Here is a 12,289-nt window from a genome sequence, read left to right on the forward strand (position 1 = left end):
AAGTCCCCCAGTCTTGGGAGCACTTTTCATAAAACTCTGACCATGATACTTCTTTATAATCCAGCTTTGTATAATTTTTATGAAATAAATAATAAAAATACCACCATGGCCCCTTAGGGCTGCTGACCAGGAAAGGGACTCTTCTATTAATACTTAAGATGAGACCCGCAGCAGCTGGATCAGGCCAAAGGGGGCCCAACCCATCCAGCGTCAAGTTCTCTTAGTGGCCAACCAGATGCTCATTACGGGAAGCATGTAAGTGGGACACCCACCCTTCCTAGAAGTATACAAGTCCATCCCCGATGACTGGAGGGGGGGCAGGTGCCTCTGTTCCACTTAAGGACTGTGTCCTGCACATTATTGAACGCTGGAGAAAGAATTTGCGCTGGTGGAAATTCCCTCTTCTACACAACGCTTAAAAACTCTCCATAAGGAGATCCTGGTGGATCAGATTATTGCCCCATCTAGTGCAGCATCCTGTCCTCAAAATGGCTGAACATTTGCCTGTGGGGAAATAAGCAGGATTCGAGCACAAGAGCAGCACTTGGTTTCTAGCCCAGCTGGTAGAGCATGAGACTCCTAATCTCCGGGTTGTGGGTTCGAGTCCCACAAGGCGCAAAATATTTCTGTATTGGAGGGGCTGGACTAGATGAGCCTCATGGTCTCTTCCAACTCTACAAGCCTATGATTCTTGGCTGCCCACCTCCTGGTGCCACTGACTGCCCCCTTCTATATCCTCTGAATGTGGCACTCTTGAAATGCCCCCCCCCCGACCACAGGTGGGGCTCCCTCCGCCCGTTTCTGAAGAGACAGAAGGCCCCGAGGCTCTTATCTCTGACTTGGGGGTGTGGATGCCTGAGGGATGAGCAAAGATACAAGCATGGACCTTCAACTTGTCGGTTACAGGGATGTTTCCTCGCTCTGGCTCTCTTTCCCCCTCTGATAAAGGACGGGGAGGAGGGTCGTCAGCCCGAGACACCGGCAAGAGTTAACGTGATTGTCTTTATAACCACATCGGCTCTCCTGGGAACTCAGAGTACTGGGTTTTCATTTTAAGTAACCCCAACACAGCGGCGTGTGATGGAAAGCACAGTCCCCGCCTGACAGATGGAGAGGAAGAGGGGAAGAGAGGAGGACGGCAGGGACGCTCCAGGTGGCTCCAAAAGGTAAGAGGCCAAACAGCAGCTGAGCTCTGCAGGCTCCTCTTGCAGGACCACCCAGGGCACGTTGGCTTAGAACCAAGCGCCACAGGGACTTCCTCCCAGGAATCCACGTGCTGCTTCAGTGTGTGCCTACGAGGGTCTTCAAACCTCTTTCGGCCCACTTGGTGCCCGTGCCGTTTCGTGCCCCGTGAAAGTCAACTCCAAGCCAAAAGAATTCGGATAACATAGGAAGTTGCCTTATTGAGCTATTGCTCCATCTAGCTCAGTATTGTTTGCACTGACTGGGGTTTTCAGGCAGGGTTCTCTCCCAGCTCTACCTGGAGATGCTGCCTTTGGGAATTGAATCTGGAGCCTTCTGCATGCATAGCAGCTGTTCTGCTGCTGGTCCATGGCTCTTCCCCTCATGGTTCTGAATAAAGGGCTGACCTTAATAGCCACACTGGCCGGGAGTCTATTCCCAGCCCTTCCTGAAGATTCTGCCGGTGAGGGTTGAACCTGTGACCTTCTGCATGCCAAGCAGGTGTTCAGCCTCTGAGCTATGGCCCCTTTGCCTTGTTCTTCATCTGGGCATCCCAAAGACATCTTTTATGTGCCTCCAGAACACAGATCCTGATTTTGCTGCCGCAGCAACAGCTGTGCTATTTTCTTTTTTCAGGATAGATCCCTCTCATCCTGGATGTTGCCAGGATGTTAGGGCAGATGGGGCTCTGAGCAAACACCAGGGTGGTGTAGATCCCTCTCATCCTGGATGTTGCCAGGATGTTAGGGCAGATGGGGCTCTGAGCAAACACCAGGGTGGTGTGGAAAGGGGCATTTCATCTTGTGATCAAAAAGTGCTCGGTGTAATCAACTTTTCCTTTTTTTGCGGGAAATTCCCTTATTCCAGCGCTGTTTCCCAATGCCAAAAAAAAGGAAGGTTGACAGCTCTGGTGGTCATGTGCTTGCCTTTCAAAAAGTGTGCCAGAGAGCACGTTTTTTCCTTCGTGGTGTTTTTCAAAACCATCAGCAGCCTTCAATGCCTCTGACAGAGACATTAACTTAAGATCTTCTTCTTCCTTCCTGGAAACATTTTGGGACTGGTGTGAGCCCGGCACACGTAAGGGGGCAGATTGTATATCCAGCTGCTGGTCTTTGTAAACTCACTGAAGTTAACAGACATGGCTAACTTTACGGCCATTGATTTAAATGGGTCTACTCTGAGTAGAGGTTAGTTGGGTGCAACCTGGGCAGTGGTCCCCTAATGTTTACCCCCACGGGCCACTTGAGAATTGTTGCTGGTTCTTGGTTTCTCTCTGTTTCCAGTCTTAGGGTTAGCTCTCCACATTTCCACATCCGTTTGGGAATGTGTGTGTTTGCTTTAAGTACTCATGTAAAATCACTGCTGAAGTTCTCCTGATATATACATGAATATTGCAAACACTTTTCACTAAGAGAGATACCCCCCCCCCAAAAAAAAACCAACCCAATATATGCATTTTCTGCACATATTACTTTGCTGGATAATGGATCTTTCGGAAGTGTGAATGAGTGTTGCTTTGCCTTCAAATGGGAACTGAAACAAATTTCTCCTCCATCTCAACTTCCATGTAAGACTATTATTAAGTCCAAGGTCTGAAATGACCCGTCTGCACAAAACTTAAAAGCTGAGCTTCTCGAAGGCTGAACTCTCCCCCTTTGTTGGACTTGTGGAAATTTCTGAGTGCTGGTTATACCCCCCCACCCCTTTAAAAAGGCACTTATTGATAGCACTTTTGAGGTGTCCCATTGGCTTTGATATCTTGCCCCTAAATGGGTCATTTTGATCCCTGTGTGTCTTGACCTTCCAGTGTAACCTTCTCTCCCCCCCCCCCGCCACCTCTTTCTCGCACACACAACCAATCGTTTAGGGTTTCCTATTGCCAGGAGCCTTTTAAATACCACATTCCCCAGAGACTCAAATAAGGGAAATGAAGGGTTCTTTGGAGAGCAGAAAAGGAGTTTGCCGGGTTGCGGGGAGAGACACCGGCAATACAGAAAATTGCGCCAAGGGGACTCTCCACCCCAACGCTATTAATCTCTGCCCTGCAACAAACATGTTATTGTGAGCTTGGTTTGAACTCCAGAGTGGCAAAATCTGCAAGTTCTGTTTCCCATGTGATAGGAGATAGTCCTGGGGCTGTTGTGTGGCATCCTTGCAGGATCATTCCCCATCCCAGATGTGCCAGGTTGTTACCCACTTTTCCTTAGGATGTCTCTATTTTCATTGGAGAAATTTTAGATGGTATGGAGTTATCTGACCCTTGAGCCGTCTGAAGGTAATCCTTTATAGGGAAGTTCTTTTCATGTTTGATGTTTTATTATATATGTGGGAGGCTGCCCAACGCGGCTGGGGCAACCCAGTAAGATGTGGGGGGTATAAATAGTAAAATTATCATTACGGAATGGGACCTCCCCATTTTCATTGGAGAAATGTTGGGCTTGAGGGCATCCTGATCAAGTTTGCAGATGACACCAAATTGGGAGGGGTGATTAATACCCCAGAGGACAGGATCACACTTCAAAATGACCTTAACAGATTAGAGAACTGGGCCAAAGCAAACAAGATAAATTTTAACAGGGAGAAATGTAAAGTACTACACTTGGGCAAAAAAAAAATGAAAGGCACAAATACAGGATGGATGACACCTGGCTTGAGAGCAGTACATGTGAAAAAAACCTAGGAGTCTTGGTAGACCACAATCTTGACATGAGTCAACAGTGTGATGCAGCAGCTAAAAAAGCCAATGCAATTCTGGGCTGCATCAATAGGAGTATAGCATCTAGATCAAGGGAAGTAATAGTACCACTGTATTCCCCCACCGCCCACCTAGAATCCTGAAACGCCCACTAGTGGGCGGTAGGGACCAGGTTGACAACCCCTGCTCTAACCACTACAGCTCTCTGTCATACACACACACACACACACACACAAACACACACTTCTTTGTGTGTTCAGGTTGCCAGCTAGGGGCTTTGCCATGCCTCTGGAGGAGTCCCTAACATGTTCCGGTTTCAGCTTTCCAGTTTCATCCCCTGCAGGATGAGGGCCTTGTCTCTTCCCCCCCCCCACCACCCATGGATCTCCTCCTCCTCCTCCTCGCTAGGGGACTGTTCCGATGTCTTGTAATCCGCTTGTGCTAATAGCATTAGGGGCTTTAAACAAACAGGCCCTTGACCTCCTTGCCCAGTGGATGCTAAGAGGGGGGGGGGGGAGTGGCATGCAGTTGAAATGGCCAGGCCCAGCTTGTGGGGGGGGGTGGCGCCTGTGGAAAAGCTAAGAAGATTGTAAAGGACTTGGGTGGTGGCGGGGGGGGGAGAGAGATTGGATTTGGCAGAGATAAAGTGGGCAGTGAGAGCGGAGTTTACTCTTGCAATGAGCATGAATCCGCTCCACCCTCTCATCGGCTAGATCAGAATTCCCCGTGGGGGTGGGAAGGCTTCAGGGTGGGTGGGTGAGTCCAAAAATAAGGGGGACTCGTAGAAATACTGAACTAAGCACATAAGAATAGCCTGCTGGTCCAGGCCAGTAGCCCATCTAGTCCAGCATCCTGTTCTCATGGTGGCCAACCGGGTGCCTCTTTTGGGAAACACACAAACAGGAAAGCTGAGCACCGAAACAGCCCTCTCCCCTCCTGTGGCTTCCAGCAACTGGTATTATTCAGAAGCATTTACTGCCTCTGACCCATGTAGGCAGAGCATACAGGCAGAGTTCCCACTTCGTTGTTGTTGAGTCCTTTAGTCGTGTCCGACTCTTCGTGACCCCCTGGACCAGAGCACACCAGGCACTCCTGTCTCCCACTGCCTCCCTTATGCCAGTCTCTTCGAGAACACCGTCCAACCATCTCATCCTCTGTCGTCCCCTTCTCCTTGTGCCCTCCATCTTTCCCAGCATCAGGGTCTTCTCCAGGGAGTCTTCTCTTCTCATGAGGTGGCCAAAGTACTGGAGCCTCAACTTCAGGAACTGTCCTTCCCACTTTTTGTTGTTGTTCAGTCGTTCAGTCGTGTCCGACTCTTCGTGACCCCATGGACCAGAGCACGCCAGGCACGCCTATCCTTCACTGCCTCTCGCAGTTTGGCCAAACTCATGTTAGTAGCTTCGAGAACACTGTCCAACCATCTCATCCTCTGTCGTCCCCTTCTCCTTGTGCCCTCCATCTTTCCCAACATCAGGGTCTTTTCTAGGGATTCTTCTCTTCTCATGAGGTGGCCAAAGTACTGGAGCCTCAACTTCAGGATCTGTCCTTCTAGTGAGTACTCAGGGCTGATTTCTTTGAGAATGGATAGGTTTGATCTTCTTGCAGTCCATGGGACTCTCAAGAGTCTCCTCCAGCACCATAATTCAAAAGCATCAATTCTACGGCGATCAGCCTTCTTTATGGTCCAGCTCTCACTTCCGTCCTTCCCACTTACGACTTCTAAAAGAAGTGTCTCAATATTCTGGCCATTGCCCATTCCTTGTTTGCAAAAACACATTTCTGTCAGGATCGTAGCACATGGCTATGAGTGCGCGTGTCGGTTTTTGGTTTGTTTTCATTATTGTTCTTCTTGTTCTTACGTATTTTGTGTTCTCATTTCGTATGTTTATGTTGTGAAACCCTCCCCACCCCCCGTGATTTTTGGGTGAATGGCGGAATAATAAACAAATCATTAAATGAATGAATGAATGAATAATTTTTAAAAAAATGTTGTGGTGCTCAGGGAGCTTCCACCACTGTTGCCAGCCCTGCCTGTTCATTCTGCGCTGTGGGAAGTGCAGAATTGTCCTGGTTGGTGGCGGCAAAGAATAAGAGAGGGGACCGCATCCTAAGGATGGCCTTCAGATCTTGTTACAGGTAGGTAGCCGTGTTGCTCTGCCATAGTCAAAACAAAATAAAAAAATAAAAAAATTCTTTCCAGTAGCACCTTAGAGACCAACTTGGTATGAGCTTTCGTGTGCATGCACACTTCTTCAGAGCGCAGATCCTGGTTTGGGGTGTTGTTGCTATTGTGCCCTACCCCACCTATGCTGCTGCTGCTGCTGCTGACTCCTGTGGCACCGACACCATGGCTCAGTCTGGCCCCATTGCCCCCCCCTTCCACAAACCGCTTTGTTTGCTAGAGAGGATGCAAAATAGCAGGATTCTGCCTTGAGCAAGCCAGAATTTTAATTCCTCAGCCCTCCCTGTCAACTGCAGATGAATCCCTGGGTTGTTTTGTTTTTAAATAAGGCAAGAAAATCCATTTAGGGCCTAACTGTGACCTTGGCCCTTGGCCACATTTGTTAGGTCTTTAAAAGCCAAGTTAATTGATTTCCCCCCCCCCAATGCCTGCACTCCTGAAAGCGATTCCCCCAGAAAAAGGCAAATCTCTGTCCTTGAGCCCCAACTGAGTAAGACCCTTCCTCCTCCTCCTCCTCCTCCTCCTCCTCCTCCTCCTCCTCCTCCTCCCAGGGAGAGGGGTAAGAAGATTTAAAAATTAACCCCTTTTCCTTTCCTTTATATACGGAGGTGGGTTGTCCCCAAACCCTCACATGCAGAGGACGCTGGCCTCTCTTTCTCCTTGCTCAGCTTTCTGGCTGCCAAGAGCTCCAAGGTGGAGGAAGTAAACGGTAAGTGAGAAGGGGACCAACTGTGCAGGTCCGGATGCGGCCCCTTCCCACGCCCATATCCCCCATAGGGCGCTTCTCCCTCACAGAATCATAGAGTTGGAAGGGACCCCAAGGGGTCATCTAGTCCAACCCTCTGCAATGCAGGAATCTCAGCTAAAGCACCCAAGACAGGTGGCCACCAACCTCTGTGTAAAAGCCTCCGTGGAAGGAGACAGAGCCCACAGCTTCCCGAGGGAGAGTGTTCCACTGAACGGAACGGCTCTTGCCCTGGGAAGGTTCTTCCTGGGGGTTAGCCTGAACCTCCTTTCTCCTAACTTGAATCCGTTGGTTTGGGGTTCTAGCCTGTCTGTGGAGCAGGGGAAAGCAAGCTTGCTCCGTCTCACTGAAAAGTCAGCCGGGCAGACTGGGCTCAGGAACCCCCTTGGCAACGGGGAACTTTCTGAAAGATCAGCAAGGCGGGCTGAGCACAGAGGTCTCTCCGTCCCTCCTAACACTGGCGCCCCTCCTGCTTCTTTGCACTTTCTTCCCAAAGGAAACTGGAGCAGAACCAGATCTGGTCTTTCCTCCTTCTTTTTGCAAGGACTGAGAATGCCACCCCCAGCGGACCACCGTTGCCCTACATTGCAGGGTCAGTCTGAGGGAGGGGCGAATCTTCCCATTTTGTATACTATCATTAGAATCTTAAATTCAGTTTGCTGCATTTAATCACAATTGTGCTTTTTTTTTTTTAGGTATCTCAATAAAAATTCCCTTACGCTTTACTGCACATTTTAAAAAAGATATACCTTTTAGCAAGTATTTCCCCCAATTTTGGTGTGTTTATTTTACATGCACAAACACATTTTTGTTCATGCTTTCTTCTCCGTTGTACATATTTTTGTGCTGATTATTTTGGGTTGGAGAACAGCACTGCAAAATTCAGAGAAGTGTGAATTTTTAAGGATGGCTGTGGTTGTGATATGTTTGTGTTTCTTTCAAGTCTTGCTTTAGGAAGACGTAAGTGACTCACAAGATTCACACCCATATAAATAATCAACATGACCACCATCACACGAAAACAGCAGCCAAGCCAAACTTCCCCTCCGTCCTTCTTATACCTTAAAAGCAGGAATATTTTTAGGCATGGGCAAAGCTACCATGCTTCCCAAGAGGTGTGTGCTGGAGAATTCCTCGTCATGTCCTAGAGGATCATGGCCAGTTGCTGTTGGACTTTGTGGCTTGGCTGTTGTGGGGATATTGCCAGGCCAGCTTCATTGGGAACAGAAAATCATTGCAAGTTACACTGTGGGCCCCAATCCAGGGTGATGTGTCGCTTGAACACGCAGTGCTTTTTAAATCTTCCTGCCCTAGAGGGGCTTCTGGGAGGCAGTACACAAAGGAAAGCCTTGGAAACTTATACAATACTGTCCCCCCCCCCCTTGCTGATTGTTGGGGGAAGTGTTGCCCTCTGGGTGTTGCTGGACTAAGGCTTGCATCGTCCCCGAGTCCAACAGCACCTGCGCGCATCCTTGATCTCTGGCATCTTCCTCCAAACCTGAGCCTAGGCACTGATTCGGTGGCTGAGACCCCTTTGCAAAGCAGCATGAGGTTCCTTAAAATCCCAACAGCAAACCTCATGTCTCACGCTGGCTTTTGCCAAATAGCAGCCATCTCCCTCCATTGGTGAAATCTTGTCCAGTTTCACCAATGGTTCAGATGTTACCAGGGCGAAACTACTGAAACTCTTAAGTTTTACTGCAGTTTGGGGCTGAAACTTGGTAGCAATTTCCTTCCACTGGTGAACAATTCTCTCTCAAACACACAGCGAGGTGGTGGGGGGGGGAGAGATTCCGCTGAGAAATCATCTGTCCACTTCCATTTGTCCTCTTTGCTGCCTCTAAGGTAATTAGGCAGTTACACACACACACACATACACACACAAAAAAAACTTAGCAAAGAGGAAGAACTTGGCTGGCCTCCTGAATGCAGGGCCCCCATGAGAAGGCCCTGTAAAAACATAAAATGAGCGTGCTGGGTCAGGCCAAAGGGGGCCCATCTAGTCCAGCACGCTCTTCTCACAGGGGCCAACCAGATGCACAAGAGCCTTCTCCCCTCCTGTGGTTTTCCAGCTACTGGTACTTAGAAGCGTTACTGCCTCCAACTGTGTAGGCAGAGCATAGCCACTGTGGCTATTAGCCATCGATAGCCCTCTCTTCTTCCATAAATCTGTCTAAACTTCTTTTGAAGTTGTCCAAGTTGCTGACTATCACTGTCTCCTGCAGGAATGAGCTTCACTGGATGTCCACGAGTTCTGGTGTTATAGAATCATCAAATTGTAGAGTTGTAAGGGACCAGAGGGACGCGGGTGGTGCTGTGGTGTAAACCACTGAGCCTAGGGCTTGCCTATTAGAAGGTTGGTGGTTTGAATCCCCGCGACAGGGTGAGCTCCCTTTGCTCGATCCCAGCTCCTGCCAACCTAGCACTGCAGTTCGAAAGCACGTCAAAGTGCAAGTAGATAAATAGGTACCACTCCGGCAGGAAGGTAAATGGCGTTTCTGTGCGCTGCTCTGGTTTGCTAGAAGTGGCTTAGTCATGCTGGCCACATGACCCAGAAGCTGGATGCTGGCTCCCTCGGCCAGTAAAGCGAGATGAGTGCCGCAACCCCAGAGTCGTCCTCGACTGGACCTAATGGTCAGGGGTCCCTTTACCTTTTACCTTTTTTTAGGGACCAGAAGGGCCATTTAGTCCACAGGAATCACAGCTAAAGAATCCCTGTCAGATAGATGGCCATCCAACCTCTGTTTAAAAACATTCAATGGAGGGGGGTCCACCACCTTCTGAGGGAATCCATTCCACTGTTGAGCAGCTCTTACCGGCATAACGTTCTTCCTAATGTTGTGTGGCAGCCTTTCTTCGTAGGGGAACCACTCTATCCCTTTGATCGTCCTAGTTCATTTTGTGAGGAAGAAGTTTGCTACCAAAAAAATAAATAAAAGAAAAATGAATGCATTTTGGTGCTTCTCCTTGTCCTGATGCTGGGTGGCATTTTATTTTATTTTTTTGCCCCTTGACAGGTCGGTAAGATGCACTGTGGCTGCATCCCTGAGGGGGTCCCTTCTCTCCCCAGCTCCTACTGGATATCAGGTGAGGGTTGGGTGGGATGAGGAAGGGGCTCACGGAGGGGGGCGTCTCAGCTCTGGGGAAAAAGGCTGGCAGCCCCAAGTCTGCCCAAGAGCTTTCCTCGTTGTTTCTCCCTCCGCTTGGCATGCAGGTCTGGCTTTCCCGGACTGGGCCTACAAGACGGAGTCCAGCCCAGGCTCCCGCCAGATCCAGCTCTGGCACTTCATCCTGGAGCTGCTGCAGAAGGAGGACTTCCGGCACGTCATCGCCTGGCAGCAGGGGGAGTACGGGGAGTTCGTCATCAAGGACCCCGACGAGGTGGCGCGGCTGTGGGGCCGGAGGAAGTGCAAGCCCCAGATGAACTACGACAAGCTCAGCCGGGCCCTCAGGTGAGGGGAACAGCCGGCACAGGTCTTTCTCCTTAGGGCGCTTTCTTTACTTGACAAGTTTACACCACGTCCGACAACTGTGTTCTCAGGGTGGGTTAGAGCAGGAGGAGGTGTTTCTTCTGTGAGCCCTTTGGGTGTTGCCATCTTGGATTTGATTGGAATGGATATAGAATAATGGAACTGTGGTGTTGGGAGGGACCCCCATGGGCCATCTAGTTCAGCCCTCTGCAATGCAGGAATCACAGCCAAAGAAGGCTGAGGCCACTCAACCTCTCTTTGAAGACTTGCTAACAGCTTCCAAGGGAGCCCGCTCCACTGCGGGACGGCTCTGGCCACCAGAAAGTTCTTCCTGATGTTTCTTGCCATTTGAATCCATTGGTTTGGCTCCTCCCCTCTGGAGCAGCAGAAAACAAGCTTGCTCCATCTTCCCCGTGCCAGGTGTTTTAAGATGGCCATCATGTCACATGTCAGTCTTCTCTCCTCTAGGCTAAACAGACCCAACTGCCGCAACCATTCCTCATATTTTATTTGTAAGATGCTTTGAATGGCAAACAAGTGATTATAATTATTAATGATGATGATGATGATAGTGATGATGCTTGAATTCCAGCCAAGTGCATGATGGCTGTTGCCCAGATGGCAGTGGCCATTGGCTCACCTCAGGTTACTTACTCATCTGTACTGGCTGGTTAGGAAGCGTTGGGTGGGCTTTTTTTGAAGCATGTGAGTTTCCAAGACAATTTGCTCGCCTTTTTCTCTGTCTCACCCTCTTCTGAGGTCTCCCATTGAGGCTTCTGGCTGTCCACCGTGAGAAGGTGGTGCTGATCCAGCAGCCAGGCTCTCCTCATTTTCTCACGTTGGTTCTCCTTTCTCCTTCCTTCTCGCAGGTATTATTACAACAAGCACATCCTCCACAAGACGAAAGGCAAGAGGTTCACCTACAGGTTCAACTTCAGCAAGCTGATCTTCATCAACTACCCTCTGTGGGGCGTCCAGCCTCCTTCTCGGCCGATGTGGATGGGGGCGGCCAGGATGTTCCGGCCTCGTGGCGGGAGTTTCAGTGCGCAGACAGAGGTGGGCTCTGGCAGCTGTGTGGAATACCGCCTCCTCCGGCAGTAGCCCCTCCACACCGAGAGCCTTATCCTCCACGGAAATGCATTCCATGTTAAAGGAACCACAACCCCGAGGGCCCCTCTATTGTAGGTGCAAAGTAAGGATGCCTGGAGGGGCCTTGAAAGCCACACTATTCCTCTACACAAGCTGCATGGTAGGAGCCCTCAGCAATCCTCAGGAGGCCCTTCAGCAGAAGTTTTTCATGAGAAGAGAGCAGGGCCTTCTCTGTGGTGGTGCCCCGACTGCCTACTGCCCCCTCCACGTACACACCCAAGGCTACACCTACTGTGTCCCTTTTCAGTGACAGGCACAAACCTTTTTATTTGCCCCATCAATTTCAGATGATGATGATAATTTAATTCCTATTATTTCTTTATTTATTGCATTTATAGCCCACCTTTCCCCCACAAGGAGCTCAAGGTGGTGTACGTGGTTCTCCCTCCGCCCATTTAACCCCCACAACAACCTTGTGAGGCAGGTTAGGCTGAGAGGCAGTGACTGGCCCATGTCAACTAGCGGGCTTCAACGCCAAGAAGGGATTTGCACCCTGCTGTACCCGTTCCCAATTTGACTCTCTCACCACCACACTGGCTCAATTTAAAGATTTATTATTATTATTTTTAAAAATCCCTCCAATATTGTATTGTCGCACTGTGTTGTGAATTTTTAAAATTTTGAATTTCTTTATACGGGCACCCTGAAATGCATTTTTGAATAAGAGATGGTCTGTATACATTTTAAGATTTAAAAAATACTCGGTAATCCCTTTAAAAACTGTCCTATGGCCCTTCCCTCTTTCATTTCAAGCTCTTACAGAATATGATGTTTGGCCGAAGGACCTGCCCTGACCACCTGGCCTTCCGCAGGTGCGCCCATGAGCTGACACTTGACCTAGAGGACCCCAGGGAGAAGACGGGAGC

General features: G+C 49.5%; 1 protein-coding gene across 1 annotated transcript; it reads left to right on the plus strand.

The window, feature by feature from the left end:
• Window positions 1–9,827: 9,827 nt before the first annotated feature.
• On the plus strand, window positions 9,828–11,297 carry LOC117061497 (ETS translocation variant 3-like protein; the record flags this gene model as incomplete). The annotated part of the gene is made up of 3 exons (XM_033174333.1): window positions 9,828–9,891; window positions 10,019–10,256; window positions 11,144–11,297. Coding segments are annotated over exons 1-3 (453 nt in total), but the record flags the coding sequence as incomplete, so codon positions are not given.
• Between the last annotated feature and the right edge of the window lie 992 nt (window positions 11,298–12,289).

This window comes from Lacerta agilis, chromosome 17, assembly GCF_009819535.1.
Source record: "Lacerta agilis isolate rLacAgi1 chromosome 17, rLacAgi1.pri, whole genome shotgun sequence".
Lineage (NCBI taxonomy): Eukaryota > Metazoa > Chordata > Lepidosauria > Squamata > Lacertidae > Lacerta > Lacerta agilis.